Source organism: Pezoporus flaviventris, unplaced genomic scaffold, assembly GCF_033815535.1.
Source record: "Pezoporus flaviventris isolate CSIRO_AGI_PZ_B2104156 unplaced genomic scaffold, CSIRO_AGI_Pfla_v1 ptg000045l, whole genome shotgun sequence".
NCBI lineage: Eukaryota > Metazoa > Chordata > Aves > Psittaciformes > Psittacidae > Pezoporus > Pezoporus flaviventris.
In genome coordinates this window covers 10,485,454-10,506,740 of record NW_026892593.1, presented here as the reverse complement: position 1 = coordinate 10,506,740, position 21,287 = coordinate 10,485,454, and the positions used below count along the sequence as shown (strand labels likewise).

At 39.0% G+C, this 21,287-nt stretch overlaps 1 protein-coding gene and 1 long non-coding RNA gene across 2 annotated transcripts in view; one reads left to right on the top strand and one right to left on the bottom strand.

Annotated features, from left to right (window-relative positions):
• Positions 1 to 21,287, bottom strand: part of PRKAR2B (protein kinase cAMP-dependent type II regulatory subunit beta) — an 85,375-nt gene that overhangs the window by 12,251 nt on the left and 51,837 nt on the right. Inside the window, exons 3-4 of the mRNA XM_061467417.1 lie at positions 6,483 to 6,535; positions 5,257 to 5,340 (exon numbers count right to left, since the gene is read on the bottom strand). Coding sequence (XP_061323401.1) covers positions 5,257 to 5,340; positions 6,483 to 6,535 — 137 coding nt within the window. The remainder of the gene's footprint in view (positions 1 to 5,256; positions 5,341 to 6,482; positions 6,536 to 21,287) is intronic.
• LOC133276536 (uncharacterized) lies at positions 560 to 20,505 on the top strand. Its single transcript, XR_009745907.1, has 3 exons — positions 560 to 1,208; positions 15,904 to 15,975; positions 18,065 to 20,505. It is a non-coding gene; the product is annotated as an uncharacterized LOC133276536 (long non-coding RNA).

Below are 21,287 nucleotides of genomic sequence, written 5' to 3'. Positions count from 1 at the left end.
AAAAGATAGGTAGGGAAGCCACAGGAAGAAAAGGAAATTCTTAATCAACAAGTCAGGACCTTGGAGAGGAAGAGTCAATTACAGAACTCAAGTCTACAGGCCTTCGCATTTTTTTTCAACTCCAAAATGAGTGTCAGCAGCACCATTGATCCAATTCAGAATGTTTAGCTCCACTGTGTAATATCCACTTGTAAACTAATCAAAAGGCATTTAATTCTTCACTATCATATAGTCTTATTTGTATTTCAATGTATAATCAATATTTTCAAGTAATAATATTTTCCTTGAGAATATACCTTAACCTAACTTCACACAGCTCAATGTTAAGTTAGTATTCTGCCTCTCCACTATCATGCACATGCCCATCAGTCAGACTCAGTAGCACTTTTTGTATTTTGTAACTAGTCCTCTGAGCAAGTTGGCTGATTCTTTCTGGCTGTTGGCTATAAAAAGAGTAGAAATAATTCAGAGTTGCAAATAGTTTCCAAAATTCTTCAGCCATACGGTATATGGTACATATTCATCATATGGTGCCACGAAGGCACCATACACTGGGCAGTCCTTTATGCAGAACATCTTCAGTAACTGATTATAGAATCATTGAATCATTCGGGTCAGAAAAGACCCTTAAGATCACTGAGTTCAACCATTAACCTAGCATTGCCAAGTCCACCACTAAACCACATCCCTAGGCGCCACATGTACATGTCTTTTAAATGCCTCCAGGGATAGCAACTCAACCACTTCCCTGGGCATCCTCTTCCAATGCTTGACAACACTTTCCATGAAGAATTTTTAACTCATATCTAATCTGAACCTCCTGTGGTACAACTTGAGGCTGTTTCTTCTTGTCCTATCACTTGTTACTTGGGAGAAGAGATCAGCCACCTTCTCTCTCCATCCTCCTTTCTGGCAGTTCTAGATAAGGTCCCCCAAGCCTTCTCTTCTCCAGGCTAAACAACCCCAGTTCCCTCAGCCACTCCTCATAAGACTTTTGCTCTAGGCCCTTTGCCATTCTTGTTGCTCTTCTTTGGACCTGCTCCAGCATGTCAATATCTCTCTTGTAAGAGGGGCCCAAAACTGAACACAGTATTCAAGGTCGGCCTCAGCAGTGACGAGTACAGGAGGATGACCATTTCCTTAGTCCCGCTGGCCACAATCTGATGCAATAGACAAGGTGGAGAGAATCCCCATTTCATAGACCTGATGTAAGTATTAATTTTACTTTACAGAAAAATAGATGATTAAGTGCAGATCTATTTTTTTGGGAACCCATTAGTTTGCAAAGAGCTTTGTGCCACTGAAGAGGGTAGTGCATTAACTGGTCAGGCATTCTAGGCTCACTCATATATAGATAGATCTACCTATCTATGTATTCCCATTAATTGCTCCAGCATCTGTAGTCCTAATTCTTTACCAATAATTTTAAGAACGTAAGGGCATTATTAGAATCTTCTGTTGTAGCACTTTTCAAGGGATGCTTTGGCCCTGAGTATGAGTCCACTATTCATAAAATATATTTGCATTATGCTTTCTTTCATCTTCCAGTTAATCAACTAGAACTGATTAATCAATATTTGTTTACTCTTATAATAATTCTCCAGGTGCATGAGTGGCAATATGCCCAGAAATTGTTCTTGTATATTTGTGAAGAACATGTATAATTTATTATCTTTTAGAAGAGGTTCAAGACCTATCTGAAACATTCTGTAAAGCATTAGCAGGGCAATGGTCTCCAAAGTAACATTTCCCTGAAAGAGAACAGATTATCTAACACTGCCTCTGATTTTTTGCGAGAAATAAGGATGAAAACTTTAACTGCAGGGGTGTGACACAGCTTTGATGCTACCAGTCCCTTGAGCCACCCTGTTATTCTCATAATAGGTTCATCAGTTTTTTTTAAACTGCTGGCCATAACAGCCAAACCAAATAGCCTGTTGTTAATTAGTCCCTGCATAAGTTTCTTCTTAAAAGACAAAACCAACAGCATAACTTCTCTAAACTGCATTGTAAAAAGGAAGAGTAGAAGGCTGTGTTGGCCACTAGGTGAGATGCTGCTGCTGCTGCTCCTCTCAGTGATGAAACAGTTGTTAGGCTGAACAAAGACAAATTCCAGTAACAGAGACTTGGGGCTTATCCTCAGTAACAGCCCAAGGCATCTGATTATCATCTTGTTTTATCCTTGCCGGCTTATACAAAGGGAAATCGGAGGGGAAAGAGGACATACAGCTTCTGATTCCATTGCCGGTAACCTCCAGCATCTGCAGAATGAAAACCGTATCGTGCTTTGTGCATGCATGTACGGCAAGCAGTTTGGCACACTGTATCAGTCCTGCTCCTGGTTTAATGATAACCTTATCTTATCCTTCCATTCAAATTAAACCACAGTGTGTTAGGGTGGGATAAATTTTTAAGAAAACGTGGCCTCCATTTAACATCACATACCGAAGGCAAGTCTGATCATGCCTTAAGACATGTTGTTATACTGTATTTGAGAGTAGTGTCCTATCTAGGAATAGCATTTGCTAAAAGGCCATCATGGAAAAGCTATTAAGCACTTGACATTGTCTCTTCCCCTTCAACTCACTGACTTCTCAAATAATGTTTTTTATACACAGAACTACAGCAGAAAGAGGCTGAAGATAAATGGAAGGGAAATAAAAGTGGAAGTGAGAGATGCTATCAATACACAGCTTGACTTTTGTTCCAGAGACTTTTAGCAGCTGAAGACACTATCTCTCTCCAAGATCATGGACTTTCTTTGCTAATACATCAGAGAGGAAACTGCAGCAGCTGATACCATGTGTGCTTGTGCTACAGGGTGGAGAGGCAGAGGTGAGAAAGAGAGCTGGGACAGGAACATTTAAATTACTGCAACTACACTGGTAGAGCTCAAGTCACTGCCTAGCAGTAGAACAAGAAGGAGGAATGGGAGAAGTCCCCTGGGGAACTAGAGATCTTTGTTCCACAGAGGAGCAAGCCAGACTGAAGAAGGCTACCTTTTAATATCCTTGCTATCTCCAGAGCTCAGGACCTTTCCAATGCATTTTATGAGCAACACTATTATAACAAAAAACTAGGAGCAGACTTCAAGGCATTGGATTGAAGAGCTACACAAAGGGAGGACTGAGCTAAGAAGTCTGCTGAACACCTGTAACAAACCATGGGAAATGTTAGCAATTACAAGTAACTGATTGAGAAGCAAAATTAAAAAAAGAAGTTCAAAACATTAAGCGTATACGGTATTGAGACAGCAGCACAGTCCTGAGAAGACATCCACTAACATGGAAAGTAAACCCTTAGTATTACTTGGAAGAGTTACAGAATCATAGAACCATAGAATAGTTAGGGTTGGAAAGGACCTTAAGATCATCTAGTTCCAATCCCCCTGCCATGGGCAGGGACGCCTCACACCTAACCATGTCACCCAAGATTCCATCCAACCTGGCCTTTAACACTGGCCAGGGATGGAGCATTCACACCTTCCTTGGGCAACCCATTCCAGTGCCTCACCACCCTCACAGTAAAGAACTTCTTCCTTACATCTAACCTAACCTTCCCCTGTTTAAGTTTGAACCACTCTGGAACAGTTTAATGCTCTATGCCTACACAAGATTACAAAGCAAACAGATCCCTTTCCTGCAGACCAAGGGGCTGATGACTATTGAGAGATTGAGTTCTCAGTGGAAGCAAAAGCAGATCACATCCAGAGGACTGATACTGTAAGAAGATATTACCAAGAAACCATGTAAAGCAAAAATCGGGAAAGCAGTACCTCAAAATTAACATCATGGCACACTCTAGAAACACACAGCATTTAGATCCATTGGGTCACAGGGTTCATAGGAGAGAAATGCTCAGAGGCTCACCAAGAGGGGTCTGCCAAAATGCCATTGGCAGGCTAATGTAACAATGGTACAGAAAAGAGGAAGACAGGACACAGCGACAAAAAAGGAAAATACACAAAAAAGCAATTTCATATCCAGAGCAGATGCCCATAAACCATTTTGTATCCCTGAAATTATGTAGAAAAATAATCAGGGAATGGAAGAGCCAAATTTTTGGGTGATTTTAGCTTGAATAAGTATAATAAAGCAGCTAATTAGCTACTCATTAAACAGACAGCATGAGGGAGGAAATCATCTGTCAGGATCCCTAGTGTCCCAAGGTGAACACATATTAGCACCTACATTAAGACTTTTGATGCCCTCCTATAGTTCTAATGGCAGGGTTCTGCAAAGCTGGGGGTGTCTGGGTCACTACTCCTCAGGGCCTCTCTGGGAACAGGTAAGCAGGGCTAGGACTCAGCCTTTGTGCAGACAAAAGCAGGAGCTGGAAACCCTGCAGCATGAATTAACATGCCTTCTCTGTAACGGCACCTGACTTCCAAGCAGAGCTCCAGGCTGGTCATTCCATTAGCTCCCTCTTGAATCACATTTAACCTTTTTGTTCTCATGCTTAAAATTCCGCATAATTATTTCCCTTTCCCCCATGCTCCCGCCCCTGACAGCACTGAATCAATTCTCTTGGGAAAGCATTTGCTGTGCTCTGAGTCATTCCAACCTCGGTATGCAGATTTTGATTGACACACTTGCCTTTTTCCTTAAACAGCCCTGTGCTTCTTTAGTAGCATTATCACCTTTGTCTGATCCAGATCACTCATTCACTGCATTTCGGCTTTCTTAAAAGCCCATAATTGTTTTATAGGCAATAGAAGGAAATTATCTGTGCAGAAAAAAAAATATCTGTAGTGGTTTTACAGTATCTGTATCAAGTAAAATAATAATGTAAACACCTCACTACTGCCTTTCTCTTTCCCTCTATTTCATAACTTGGTTGTTCAATTACATCTATCAATAAACTGTAGGCTTTGGGGATAATTTTAGGTTTTGATGGAGCACTCAGCACACTTTTGGAGGATGAAAAGTAACCAGTAGAAACATCTTAAACATTGCAGTTAACTGATGAGTTTATATTCAATGTACAGCAACAAGATTTAAAGTAAGAAAATACTTTACAATCAAATTAATGTATACATTCATATTAACGTGCTTCAAGACTATCATTCATGGTGGTGAATGAAAGTCATATTTTTAACATCAGTTATAAAAATAGCAATTTTGGAGTTTATGAAATGGTCAAGAAAGCATACTTAAGGGCTTCGAAAAGTCAAATCTGTAAACTTCTATTCAAAAGTTCAAGGGAATTAATTCTTAGCAGCACTGGCAAATGGGTTCATTACAAAGAATTTCTTACCGGATCTAGGTTCTTGAAAAGAAGAATGTCCTTGCATGCCTCCTGCAGTCTGTTTCGTTGATCATCTGTTTTAGGGTGAATAATCTGAGGGATATAATAGAAAAACCTTTAATGTGGTTATCATACATCAACACTAGCTGAAGGACTGAGCTAATTCAGCTAACTAGGCATTTTACCCAATACTTCGGCCCTGCTTCATAGCACTTTCATTTTATAACCTTTAATAGTTAAATAAAACACTCAACGATAATATTATATCACCATAGCATTAGCAAATGAAGCACTGCTGTATTTAAGCTAATAAGATCTTTACATTTGTAGAATCCAGTTCATTTCTGCAAGACATTCTGGATACCTTAATGCCAACTTTTGCTGCATAAACATTACTCTACTACTCTCTAATTATATTTGGAGCGTGCATGTTTTATAAAAAGCACCACTGTTACATTTAGCCATTTCCATGACTACCTCCCAAAGACTACTTTGTGAAATAGGAACCGTGTTAAATTTATCTCAGAAGTTTCAGTGAGTAAACAACAGAATCAGCACTATCCAAACGAGACAGAGATCTATTAAATTAACAGTGTCTGGTTAATGTGAATTTCAGTCAAGTTGAACTCATGCTTAAAAAGATACGCTAGGTTTCAAAGCTGTGATACTACAGGATATTCTTTTTGGCAGTTTTACATGCCAGAAACAAGGTAGAATATAAACATTTAGACTTGTCTTGAAAGTCATACTTATGCTATTTCATATTAAAAGTTATGTAAATGCCTTTAAAAGGGTGACATAAGTAAAAGAAATAAATATAGGTAGTTATTGCATTGTACATCTGAAAATCTTAGCAATTGTATAATTTACCTTTTTTTTTTCCTGCCATATGAAAAATAGTAGAATAATGAAGAAATTATTGCAAGATTATAAGGACACCAAATAAGTACTTTTAGGAGCAGGTGCTCTCTGGCCAAACAACTGCACAAAAACGTTTCATTAACAGACCACATATCAAAGGTGTGCTGATTTAGAATAGTACTTACAACACATCCTACACGGGTGACTATTACAAAGGATTTTTACATGTTCCTTCAAAACCCCAAGAGATTATTAAAGTATATTATAAAAAATGCTTCTGGAAAGGAATGGTAAGGCTGGTTACATTTTTCTGCCTAAATTTAATGCCCAAGAACTGATAAAAAAATAAGTATTTGACTCAAAGCATTAAATACCCTTGATTCTGCATCATCATCTTCCTCATCAGGATTGTAAGCTTCCGCACACACTGAAATAATAGCAATAAAAATGTATAAAATTAATTTAAAATACAATAATATTGCACATGATTTACAGAACAGAAAATGCATTGTGTGGCACAGCAGCAATATGCAGTAATGTAACACAGTAAAGAATAACAGAAGATACTGCTGACAGGTTCCATAGCAGGTCAACTGCTGGTGAAACAAAGCTACTTGTAACTTTGTGTATTCGTAGATCATTTTTGACCATGTTTTCAGTGCTTTAAAAGACCTCTAACGTACTTACAGATTTGTCACCTAACCTGTTCCAAGTGATCTTACCATTCTATCAGATTTTTCTTTTCTGATATCTAAACTAATAATTTCTTGTTAGAATTTAAGCTGCCCATACTGGATGCAGGATCAGATCATTCCCTTCATCTGTGTTCAGCTCAAGGTGGTTTTGCATTATGAGGTTTTGGCTTTTTCTGTTTGGTTGGCTGGTTTGGGTTTGTTTTTTTTGCAGACTCAAAAACTTTTCTTCCCTACCTGTCTTTTACTTTCTAGAGTAACTAATTCTGGTTCTTCTTTTTTTTTTTTCTTTACAAGTCATGTTTTTCAGCCCTCTGCCTACCCTCATTGCCATTCACTGAACTCCCTCCAATTATCTTTATTGAAGTGGAATGCTCAAAACTTGACCCGGTACTTGAGCTGAGCATAGTACCGAGTACAACAGATTAATTACTTCATACATTTTGGGGGCTTTATGTCTTTTTCATGCATCCAGACCTTCTTCACAAGAGCTTGATCATGTTTATCCATGTAATATTCATGACTTACATATTGTTCTCAAAACCCACTGCTTAACCAGCTGTCTTGTGTCCTGTATATGGCTATTCTGCATGTAGAACCATGCACTTACACCTATGAAATATTACCTTATTCCCCAAGCCATTTCTCAAATGTGTTAAGATAATTTTCAAATCTAATCCTGTCCTCTGGCATCCTTCCAATCCATTCTCAGCTTTGTGACAATGGCAAATTCAATAAGCATACTCTCTAATACATAATCCAATTACTACTGAAAAACCAGAAGAGTGTCTAAAATAAATTTTTGTGAAACAAACACACAGATGACAGTGAGACTGCAATAGCTGCTTCAGGGTTACCTTATCCAACCAGTTTTGTAGCTATATCCCAAACAACTTACATTAAGACACTGCTTGATCTTCCCTAGATTGTTAATAGGACAGTCTTGTAAGACAGCATTTGGAAGTTTCCTAAAGTGAAAATGTAGGACAATTGCTCCTTTTCTTTCATCCCTGAATTTTAATCTCTTGTTACAGGGTATTAGATAGTTCCAACAAACCTGTGCTGATTGCTGTTTGCTGCTTTCCTCCAAGTACTTAAAAAATGTTTGAATATTTGTCTGTAATTTCTTTAAGAACAAAAATGATCTGTAAATCGGTGATAGGCCTCTTCCCTCTGCCGCTTCCCTGCCCTTTTAAGGATCAGGTTTTCTATTTTTCCAGGGTGCTTTTTTTCTACTCTCTCTCATTTTTCTTCTTCAAATTCTCAATGGTAATTGCTAATGGGGCTGAGACTGATTTAGCCAATTCTTCCAGTTTCCAAGTATAGTATGTCTCAGGCACAGCTAACCTCGAAACACTGAACACATTAAGTACTCCCTGATTTGTCCTTTCTCTGTTTTAGACCAAGTTTTCCATATACACTTAATACCACTAGTAAAGACTGATGTGCTTCTGTTAAGCAGTAGAGCATCACTTTCCTGGAACGTGCTCTTACCAGAAATATACCTCCAGAATAATTTCTGTTACTCCTCATGGTTTGGGGATTTTTTTGTACACAGTCTTTTCTTGTTCACATATTTGGCCTTGATTATTTCTTTTTTCTCTACATCTTTTGCTATTCTTTTGCCCTTGTTCTGAGTAATCCAAACAAATTTTCTACATTGTTCCTTCTTCTGCTTGATATAAAAGAGGTGCTTATATTTTATCCAGATTTGGTTTACTATGCTTTTTGTCCTTGTGTGCTGTCTCAATTTGCAATTTGCATTTTTTTATCTTTATATTTTTTGAGGAACAACCAATTCCTTTAAGTTCTTTTCTCCAGATTCCTTTCCAAAGGGATTATGCCCACAATCCTCTCATATCTCCATTTTGTTTTTCTGATTCTTTTACTCAACTTCTTCCCCTTCCTGAAATCTGTAAGCTCTGTCATGCCAGTGTAATTCTCACTCAATCGCCTTTCCTTTACCTATTCTTGAACAGTTTCTTCCTTAGAGTTGGTATTAAATAGAATAGCTTCCCCTTCAATTGCTTTTGCCACTGCCTCAAAATTTGGTTAAGTACATAGCAGAACACATCGGGCAGTTGGTGTTCTCATTTTTTGGTTTCCAAGAGATAACTGATTAATTAAAACCTCCCATCATCCCCATCCCCTGTATTCTGCCCATAAATATCCCCACTGACCTGGTCTGTTCGTGCAATGCCTGCATAGTGATGGAGCTCATAAGCTTTTCCCCTTTTAATATTACTCATAAAGCATCAGTATAATAAACTCCCTCTACATCTGGATCACAGCAGAAGTGTCTGAACCCAATACACAGTAGCAACAGTCTCTTCCTCCTCCCTATCCTCCCCCTGCGTCTTTGCTATGCTAGTTCAACCACACCGTTGCTCACTGATTAAGATTTCAGGTCCTCTTGTTTATGCCCCATATTTCCTGTATTATTATACAAACAACTTCTAAAGTAGTGAACAGGTAGACCGATTAACCTCCTCATTACCTATCCAAGTAAGACAATTTCATGGCAAAGTGGGCCATTGCACATATGATGCAGAGTCCCGGAGAAAATCTTGGTCCTCACCATATCAAGCACCCAGTACTCAGTAAAAGGTCAACTTTAAAAAACTTAGCATTTTCAAAAACTTAAAGAAACTTGATACAAGTCCCTCTGGAGCTGACTAAAAGATTCCTATCAAGCTTACTAGGAACTGGATTTGGTCCCACATATGCCCACAAAAGGAAGTCTGCAATCTGTTGAACAACTATAACATTTTACATCTACATAAACAAAATGTTCCGAATTACTGTTTTAGGGTACTATCATTACTTCAGTCTTGTTTGAAATAAACCTATGGGGATTTTATTTAAAGAGCAACAATAGTAACATGCCAAAAAAGCACCATAACCCATCTATCTACTCTGTTTCAGCTGGTATCAGCCTCTGTGCCGTAGTCCGTGTACGTGTACATGGGAGGCAACAAATCTGGATAACAATACAGACTGAGTGTATGAATAGTCTGTTTCAACCTGAGGTATAGTTACATCCTGTCCTTACCACCAATAAAACCTCTACATAAGAAAATATATATATATATATACACACAAAACAGGAATTTAATGGCACCGATACTCTTATCCCAGAACTGATAGGTCTCAGAGAGCCTGGCTGAACATTTAACAGTCTTCCAGACCACACAAAAGAAACTGAATTTAGCCTTGTCCAGGCCCATCATGAATCATCTTACCAGTCCCTTTCAAATGGTCTGAAGGATCAGTCCAGAGAGAGAACGCTCCTGAGGTCGTTTGTGTCAACTAGTGTATCTGCTCTAGCTTCACTCTTCTCTGCTAGAAGGTCATTTCAGTCTCATTCAGCAGGTGCCTTTGTTAAGCATTTCTTCACTGATTACAGACAATGTATTTAAGAATTGCAGCTTCTCTTGGCTAGTGCCCATCTGCCCAAATTTTAAAATTATTCATTCTTATGTTCATCTGTGATGAGAAACTCTCCTGGTCACAATTCGGTACTTATTATGCCTTGGCTTATCTTTCTGCCATAATCAAGGATGAATCTTTCATTTGGGTCACAACTTAAAGATTATACCAATGCTGTGGCTCTGCTGTTTCAAATACGGAATTTCCTTTCCTTCGTTGCTTATTTCAGTAGCCTGTCTCACAGTCTAGTAACATATTAATTCCTAAGTGCATACCCCTAGATGTTACTTGGAAAAAATTGCTAACATCTTACTTCTGTTCTTGAAATATGACAATTCTTCTGACATTACTGCAGTCCACTGAATTTCATGACATGAACATCGGGGTTTGGCACATGAGAATCCCAATAGCCTAAAACGTCTAAAACTAAATGATATGCCTCTTATGTACACAACCACACCTACAGAAGTCATCTGGATTCCAATTGCAGTCAATGGAGAGAAATTGGAACATTTACAAAGTGATTCATCTGACCTGTATGACATGTCCAGATTAACATAAGATTAATTAAAAATGTGACTAACTGGCTGAGATAAATCCTTCCCTCTTGAGATGAGTCCTGTTAGTTATAACAAGCTGCAGGACTGGTTCTCCCACTTCTCCGTTTAGTTCATGTTTCTTGAAAAATAAAGAAATTCATCATCAGATGATGATGACAGCTTTTTTGTGCAACAGCACGCTTTCTTCATTCATTTTGCACATTCTAGGGAGACAGTCTGTGGTCCCCATCTCTTTTGTCTAAGGCAGACATTCACTATTTTGAACCATTCCACTGTTGGTGGCTGCATACTCAGTGTTCAGTATTCTACTTTTCTACCTCTCCAGCTCATTCCACACTCACAATGATACACAGTACATGGTGACTTTATTAAGCTCAAATGGCCTGCCACATTTTGCTATATGTCACTGCTGAATGCAATACTCACATCATTGTCCAAAAGGCAGTCCCAATACCATTCTTAGGGATCTGTTTCATCCCATGTGTAATTATGGCATTAAAAAATAGTGATGCAAACACTGTACATTTTTTTCCATAGGTTGCTAAACTCAGTGAAGTGAAACTATTTTTATTCAGTTTTTCCAACTGAAGGTTACGTTTCACAAATAATTATCCAAAAGATGTATAAAACCAAGCCCAAATACATCAATACAATGTATTTGTAGGAAAAATCTGAATTGTCAAAGGCAGTCCATTATTAAAATACACATGCAATGAAAACTGCATACAGCACTGGATGGATTGCTTTGTCAGCAAAGCTTTTACAATTTCTATTTCATCACTCCAAGTAAAGTAATTTTTCTAGTTTTCAGCAAGTAAATATGTTTGATATTCAAAATCAGGAATACAGTCACTTCAGATGCAAATTAATTCTAAAATGAAAATTAACATTTAGTAATTGTAAAATCACAAAAAATGTTAGTCATGCTCTATCTATTCCCTTAATGTATAAGGAAATAAGAAGCTATAAATAATTAAATGAATGAAAATTCATGTATCATCATGAAATAACCTCTTACATGTAAAACATGGCAGGAAAACCAACCAATATGTGCGTATCCTTTCCAAAACACAGAACCCCCAATTCATAATGCATATTACAGAGAATTTTACAAGGGAAAAAGAGCTGTGGAAATATCTCAGCATCCCATTCAGGACAAATCAAGACTACAGTCTTGGCAGCATAGCAAATCAGGCTGGAGTGTGAAAACAGACTGTCTCGAGCCAGTGCAGCTACACCAGCATGCCACACATCCCTACAGATATCCCTAACTACAACCATTACTCATGAACCCATCCCCTCATACAGCAAGAATGCAATTTCCCTGGTTTAGCATACAAAAATTGCTAAGGTAACTTAACAGCAGTGTGAGATTTCCTGCAGTTCCTATCCCTGCAGGAGGAACCAGAAGAAAACCCTGCACCCCACAATCCCGATTTCATAGTTTTTATTTAAACAAAAGCTACCGTGACGGTAGCAATGAGAAATTACTGCTCATGGTCTCTGATGCTTGCAGTTATCAAGTTCCATATTATTCCTAGATCTAGTTTTGACTGGACCACATGGAAAATGAGATTGAGGAGCTGTAAGCAAACATAAGAACTTAAAAACAACCCAGAGAAAGAAGATCAACTTTCTCCTCTGAGTGCACAATGAGATGAGATAAAAGTTATCTGACTTTACATGTGATCTAATAAGGCAAAACTGACTTGCTCTGCACGGCTGAGATCCACCATTTGGGCAAAACCCCAAGGAGTTAAGTTTACTTTATATGCAAGCTACTTTGGAACAAAGCATGATCACTGGGATCCTCATTTCCCATGATACCGTCAAAAAGAAGGCATCTGTGAAACCCCTACGCCTGACTGGGACACTAAACTGAAACTTTAAACTTTATTTATGCATATTTATGCAAATTAATATACAGAATGCCTGATAACTTGCAATTCCATGTTATTACTATTTTAGAGACATAGAGAATTTACATTACAAATGCTATCCAAACTGGAATAAAAGTATGTATGCTCAGAAAAAAAAAATCTGGCAATCACAGAGACATGAATATTCTTGAGATTTCCTTGCATACAAACCAAAAATTGAAGAAATTCGCCTCCAATATACCAGATTTATGGGGTTACAACTTTTGAGTGGTCCACTACCTAACGCAAATCATTAAATGCCCAGGACATCAGCCTAAAAATCCAAGGCTGGATAAAATTCAGGCAGCTTATTTCCTTTTAATTATCAGGAAGGTGGCCTTCAGTACATTAGGTGGGGACTGACTGAATCAGAGTCTTGGGACCACTGCCAAACAGTGTGTTTCAAAATCAGCTGCTCATGAAGGAGAGTCACCTACTTTCATTTTCTGTGTATACACTGAAATTCTCCAAACACTGCCAGGTAGACATGATCACATACCAGATATCGGGTTTTTACTCAGCTGTGCAGCTCAATGGCAAAACCTTTTGCCAGAGTTGGAAGTCCTTACTCAGCGTGTACCACATGCTCGTAAGGCTCACACAATCAACTCTTCTGCAGTGTTTTCTCTTGTCCATCTGCTACCAATGCTATTTCTAATTAGCCAAACTCCCAGATACTTCCTCCAGCATTTCTAAATAACATGAAATGCCTAATATAAGATGTAGCATTTTGAATGAGGTCCATGCCAGCAGTGAGTCATAGAGCCTCCCAAGGATTCTCCTTTGAAAAGTCTATATGGTGTTCATTTGTGTTTCACCAATCCTCACATCGAAACAGGGATTTCATCAAGACTGAACTGAACACTATGAAAGCGCATTTGAAGAAACACAATGGCCCACACGGGACTTTTTGGATAACTTTATCCCAGTTGAGTTAGTTATGTGTGGTACCTTGCAGAAGTTCCTTAATGTTACTTTGTATATCACAGTGAAAATTGTGATGTTAGATCACAGTTACTTCCTGCACTCCAGAGTCCAAAACACTCTGCATCACAGCTAGTACACTCATTGCTGGGTCAAAGATACATGCTCTTCCCTGAAATCATAGGAGTTTGGATTGCTAAACAAGCTTCTCCACAGAAAGAGTATGTTCGAAATTCACCGCAAGTAGCTGAAAGTTACTTTTAAGTATGGAACCAAAAAAGGGCTTTAACAGGATTTCCTTGAGGACTTACATAGTACTGAGTCCTCTTTCTAGTCCTATTTCAGTTATTTTCATTATTGTGTAACTTGTCAAGATGGAGCTAAAAAAACAGGCAGGCTTCTGGCTGATGGCAGGAGACAGTTTTGTTTGGCTTCTCAGGAAATGCTTTGACTTCATCTATCTGGCTAGTGATAACCAGCACAAACACATATTACAGTGCATACAACACTGCAGGTAGATAGTAAATAGTAAAATCGTTACAAAAGTAAGATGTATTTCCACTAGAAGACCTTGCCAGTATATACCATCTACTATACTACTTACTTTATAAGCTTCTCTAATACAGCATATGGAGTAGCATAGCATACAGCAACATACTCTGATGTTGACTTGTATAACCTTCTGTTCTCATTCTCATAAGGATCCAAGCAGTTCACAATGCTACAGTATGTTATTTGGGACATATCTGAAATATGCATAAATATTTGACTAAGTCTGAGCAGACACAGAGCTCTCTGCATACATTTCAACTTCATACTTGCTAATACAGCAGCATAAAACCAGAACTGCACCCAGCTCTTTCTCCCATATTTCATACTTCATAGCCATCAATCAGATTTTTTTTCATTATTATTGAAAAGTCAGCATTAGAAAGACCTTGGAGAGAGTACATTATTATCCCACTAGAAAAGTTATCCCTTACATAGAAAGTGAGCAAATATAAACGGCAGCTATTGAGAAAACAAATTCTGAACAATGCAACCTAATCATACAATCGTAGAATAGAATCATAGAATAGTTAGGGTTGGAAAGGACCTTAAGATCATCAAGTCCCAACCCCCCTGCCATGGGCAGGGATACTTCACATTAAACCGTATCACCCAAGGCCTCGTTCAACCTGGTGTTGAACACTGCCAGGGATGGAGCATTCACAACCTCCTTGGGCAACCCATTCCAGTGCCTCACTACCCTAACAGGAAAGAATTTTCTCCTTATATCCAATCTAAACTTCCCCTGTTTCAGTTTTAACCCGTTACCCCTTGTCCTGTCACTACAGTCCCTAATGAAGAGTCCATCCCCCGCATCCCTATAGGCCCCCTTCAGATACTGGAAGGCTGCTAGGAGGTCTCCACGCAGCCTTCTCTTCTCCAGGCTGAACAGCCCCAACTTCCTCAGCCTGTCTTCATACGGGAGGTGTTCCACTCCCCTGATCATCCTCGTGGCCCTCCTCTGGACTTGGTCCAACAGTTCCATGTCCTTTTTATGTTGAGGACACCAGAACTGCACACAATACTCCAGGTGAGGTCTCACAGGAGCAGAGTAGAGGGGCAGGATCACCTCCTTTGACCTGCTGGTCACGCTCCTTTTGATGCAGCCCAGGATACAGTTGGCTTTCTGGGCTGCAAGCGTACACTGAAGCTGGCTCATGTTCATTTTCTCATCAACCATCACTGCCAAGTCCTTCTCCACAGGGACAGGGCTGCTCTGAATCTCTTCTCTGCCCAGCCTGTAGCTGTGCCTGGGATTGCTCCGACAAATCTTTTTGCCTATTTTGTATCTGCTTTATACAATCAGATTTAATATTGCTTTACATCAAAATATTTTTAAGGATTCTAAATAAGCTTCAAATACTAAACAGCTCTGAAACCTGATTTGATACAAACATTTTAAGAATTGAATCTACAACTGTTCATCATCTCAAGCGCCTACACCCCGAGATGTACATATATGCATTTTTAAAATACTAACACAGTAAAGAAATCAGGATTGAAGTTGAGCCCAGGAAGAAGTGGGGGGAGGGGGAAAGGTGTTTTAAGATTTAATTTCTCATTATCCTACTCTAATTCGATCTCAATGAAATGAGAAATGAACTCAAAGTTCATTTCCCCAAGTCAAGTCTGTTTTGCCCATGATGGTATTTGCTGAGTGATCTCCCTGTCCTTATCTCAAGCCATGAGCCTTTCATCGTATTTTTGTCTCCCCCTATCCAGTTGAAGACGGGGAGTGATAGACCAGCTTGGTGGGCAGCTGGCCTCCAGCCAGCATCAACCCACAACAGTAAGGTAAGTAAGGACATACAGAAGGGGAAGAAGTGAAAGACACTCTTCTCCATTGCACTCTAACTAAGGTACTGGAGGAGAGGGAATACCTATGCCTTGTAATGGAGCACTTGGAAAAGCAGGACTAGAACTGAAATAAAAAGCATAAGAAACACAGAATTCAAGAGAGGAAAATAAACAGCAGAACTCAGGTCTGCCAGAAGGTCACCAAGTAAAACAGCCACCACCACCCTGATTTAGCTGGGTGAGAAGGAGGGAAAGGAGAAGGACTAGTGTTACAGATCTGCAGAATAATGAAATTAGAAAAAGAACATGGCTTTACGGAACCACGTATTTATGGCTATTTTATATGCTGGTGTTTTAAAGACTAACACAAGATCTTGATAGCTAAAGGAAGGATGTAGTAAGGGAAAGAAAACAGGATTGACATGAAAAGACAATAATCACTGATGATAGGCATGTAAAGATACAAAAGGATTCAAGAAAACAGAAAAAGTAAATTAAAGGCAGACAAGAGAAGGTGACTTCCAAGCGAAAGACTCATTGGAAAGAATGACTGTAGAGAGGTTAGGGACAAAGCCAAAATTATTGGTTCTGACAAGCTTGTCTCAGTGTCCTGATAACTGAACTGAGTTGACCAAGACAAAGTAAAAACCTGCCAATAGCAGTATGATCAATCATCAAGCAAAATGAGGAAGGCAGAGATAATACTTAATCTAGAATACTCCTAGTAACCTGTGAAATGATGTCTATTACAAATGCTCCTCAGAGGCTTGTGTCAAAACCAGTGGGGTTTTCCCACATATGGGGTAGACTTGGTTAGGCAGCTAGGGGTGTGCAAAATTCAATCTCAACAGGATTCGCAGAAAACCCTGCATCCTTTTGGGATTCAGAATACCAAGGGGAGGATTGGCACCTAAAAAGAGGCAGAGTCCTCCTTTTAAAAAAATGGTTGCTATAGCAAATTTACCTGTTAAAAGACAGCTATGGGACCAAGGGAAAGAAGCTTAAACCCACCTTTCCCCATTTTCCAAAAGTGCCCTACATTCTACACTGCAAAATACTCTGTAATGAGATGCTCTTCATTCCTCCTGGGCACAGGCTGTTAAGGAAAATTAAATGAGGTAATAAGCTAAAGGAGCTTGTCTCCTGTAATTTTAGCATGCTGATTTTAGGTATGCTGGCTTTGTTCGAATGCATAAGTCATGTTCATATAATGTACATCAGAAATATGAAAAAACAAATTTATTAAACAGGTTCCAGATAAAACAGGAAGACAGGGAGATGAAAAACATTTTGGAAAATATTTCTGCCAAGTTTTGAAAAGGTTGATTTTGAACATCTGGTTTCTCAATAATTCCAGAAAATCCATTTAAGACTTTTTGCTGACAGGATCCTCTTTAGATAGCCAAAGGAAGTTTAGAAGACAAGTCATAACTATGAAATAATATATGCTGGTTTACTTTTTCATAGTCAGACTATAAACTATTGTTATGAAGTAATACTGGTACTACATACTAAGGTAAGAAAGCAATCACCCAACATAGCAATCACTACATACTCACCCATATCTGTAATGGTGCAGCCAACTATAAGAAGCCAAAAAATAGATTACAAATATCTTTCCAAGAACTGGAACTGTAATCACCCTGAAAACAGGGATTACCACAGTTGTATTCCTCAATAACAGAAGTCGTCCATAACTGTGACTACTTAACACTCAACAAGAAAGAAGGCATCAAGGTCTTTAAGAGAACCAGTTAATGTAAGACAGGAAAAAAAAAACACAATAGAAAACATCTACAAACCTCCATTCAGTCAGCTAATGAGTTACTTCTACTTGGAACTAGTATTTCTCAGAAAGTCGTTAGCCAAAGGTAAATGCAGACAGTGTACTCAACTGAAAAAAAACACACATTTTTATTCCCAGCTTTCTAACCACCCTCCACCCCTCCCACACATACATATTTGGTACCATTATGAACTGAATATTACTATACTCAAGAGATAAATGGGTGAACTCACAAACTGTTGTGAATCTACTCTTCCCTGCATGCCGTTAAATCAGTTTTATTTCTTCTTCTATTTATAGATCTCAGAGATGCCCACAGTGCTGTTTCACTCCCCTATTATAAGATGATGCAGAATGGCTAGATGAGGTGTCAACAACTCATGTGGGACATTCCAAGTTGTATTACTCTTATGCTGGTTACCACCGCTTAACTCCATTTTCTCAGCACCTACTTAAAACCACACTGAACTGAAGAGAAGCTGGCTAAAAATGAAAAACTACATAATGCTTGCAGGAGAAGATCATTAGTGAATCCCTGGCAACATGACCTCAAATAGTCTCAGAATGTTAAGACAGTTGTTTTGGACTTCCCAGTCCAGACCCAAATGGCTGTGGTAACAAAAGCATGCTCATCCACCTGCAGCTGACCAAAAAAGATTGTGCTCTTTCCTCTTAATGATGAAAGGATCCATGCATGAATGGCTTCCCGGAGTTCTGCAACAAATCTCTAATAACGGTCTTGGAAAAAGCTGACTGCATCTCCACAACTACTTTACTGCTGTATTCCAGTCCCTGTTCTGCAGAGTTCTTTGTTTTACACAATCCTCAACTAGTCTCTTGTCTCAATATCCAGGATCTCCAATGGGATCAGCTCTCATGTTCCCACACACAACCACAAACTACAATGTTTCAGCAGAAAATTAAACTCTCAAACAGCAGCAGAAAGCTGGTGAATGCAAATACAGCAACTTTCTCAGCAACTGCACCCATACCAGAAAACTTCTGAATAAAAGCAGCCTTGCCATTCTAAAAGCTAAACATAAAAGTCACGTTTCTAACTCGGTTTCCTCTTCATCAGCTATACACGCAAAACAGGTCCATACTTTCAGGGAAACAATATACTAATGAAATTTTTACTGAACGGAAGGGAGAAAAGATCTATTTTTACTCTTTGAGAGAAGTAGTAATAACACTCGCTCCCTCTGTAAACTACAAGGAGGTGGAAATAAAGATCCTAACCTGAGACAGACGCACTTACTGAAACCAATATCCTAGGAAATCATGTATCCCAGGTGACCACTTCTCAGAAGAGCTCCTAGGATTATAGCACAAGTTAAACAAACAGCTAACATCTCACTTTGCAGGGTGCTAGAGTTCAGGCTTACAGTTCAGGCTTTTTCTCCAGGGAAAGGAATTACCTACAGATGCTCTTCAGCAACAGCTCTGTAAAATACCAAAGGAGAATAAATGAACCCTTAGGATAAAGCAGAGGCATCTAGTTTCTTCAGCCAAAACAGTCATTTGTAACAGAATGTTCTTTTACAGATAAAACTTAGAATAATCAAGGCCACAGAGAAAGGTGAAGGAACCCCAAGGAAATCGTATTCTTTCATAAATGTCCTGTGTTTAAGCAGCAGTGCTAAAGACCTTCATGATTTAATTTGTGCACAGTTCCCTAGACAACAATATTCACATTATCTGTAGTTCTATGTTGTTCTCCTGACGCCATTAATTACCTGGCAAGGGATGTCTGAATGGTTATCAAAAAGAGCAACTACAGAACTGCTTTAGAGAGTGCACAGGCAAGATCAAGGCTTTTCTGTTGCCACTTAGTAAAGGAAACATCTGATGTCCCTGTTCTTGAAGATGGGTGGAAAAACTAGAGATTTTGCACATTTTGGAATGGTCCTGTCACAAGGAAAGTGTTGCAGAACCTGAAGAATAATGGTCTGCTTGCTGTGCAGATTTATCACAGAAGACAACAATGAAGCCAGAACTGGAAGTAAAATCTAATGTGAAATATCACAAAAATTCAGCACACCACTTGTCAAAGGAGACACTGATGCTTAACAGTTGACCAGCAGGTAAACCATTGACTTACTATAAACTAGAATTCATGTTCTGAAGTCAACAACTGATAACATGAACTTTATAGTCTGTGATGATACAAGATCTGACTTATAAATGTACAAAGAAATCAGTAATATGGAGTAACTGAAAAATCTGGTTAATAGTGGGATTACAGAGGAATAATTATTAAAATCCAGAAAAAAAATATTTCCAAATGCTTAACATTAGCAGCATGTACCTTCAGCATGCTGGTGAAGACTGAAGGAACTGCAAACAGACAAATGCATAAAAGAAAAAAAAAGCTATTGATTGTAGCCCTGAGCATATTATTGGTGTTTATGTCCCAATGCCCCTAACAGATTTGAGCCCACATCCTGAAGCGAGATACAGATCTACCTCCTTCCCAATTAAGCAGTTGAACTGAGGCATCCAGTACTAGTGCTGGTTAAAATAAACAGAGAAAACTAGGTCCTCACTGTTTACATCAAGAATCCAACAATCCATCAGGTGCAATGAATGACCATTGCTCTTACAATACCCACAGATCATTTTCCCTCTTCTGGAATAAGACGCATTTCCAACTGAACACTACTACCACCCCCCAAAGAAAGTGCCCAAGAGAACATTAACTTTCATATCGACATTCATATCCTAGGGACTGTACCACAGCACCAAGGTGCTACAATTATTTCTGGTGATGAGGCATCAATGATGAGGCTGCAACAACATAGTACTTTAACAAGTTAAATTCACTTTCTTGAACTTTCTTGAACAAAGTGCTGTGTGTTTAACTACTGAGAACAAAACGTCACTTCTACAGAGGTATCCCCAGCTGGTGCCAAGGGATCTGACAGAACTATAAATCACACAGTTGCTGGACTGGAGAAAACTGATACATGCTTAATGTCTTGGTGTGCATTTGGTAAGCCAGTCCTGTGGAGTCAGTAGCAACACACAAGCTTCATCCATGCCACAGGTCAGTGGTAACTCTACGGGCCCCGCTGGTCTTATCTTTTTCAGGACAAACCTGGAGAAAGAGACAGGCAACTCCCTGAGGAGTCATCCTAGGAGCAGTATCCAAATCAGTTTGGTTCCAGGGGTGCACAGTGTGGTGCTGATCCCTAGCAATGACCAAGAGGCTCACTGCAACCTCAGACACCTGAGCCAGATGAGGCCTTCACAGCTTTCTCAGCTCTACTCCTGCGCAACCCAGGCACCTAACACCTTCACTCACTAAATTTAAAAGAACAGCAAACAGAGCACTCAGGAATACATCGCTTTCACTCAGGAATACATCACTTTCTAAGTAATAAAAATACTTCACATATGGATCAAAGATGGAATTCAAACCTTCTGAGTCTCACAGCAATAGATATAAATTATAAAGACATTACTGCTTTCAAAAAAAATGAACAGGATACAGAATAATCAATCGTGCAGAAGAAAATCTACT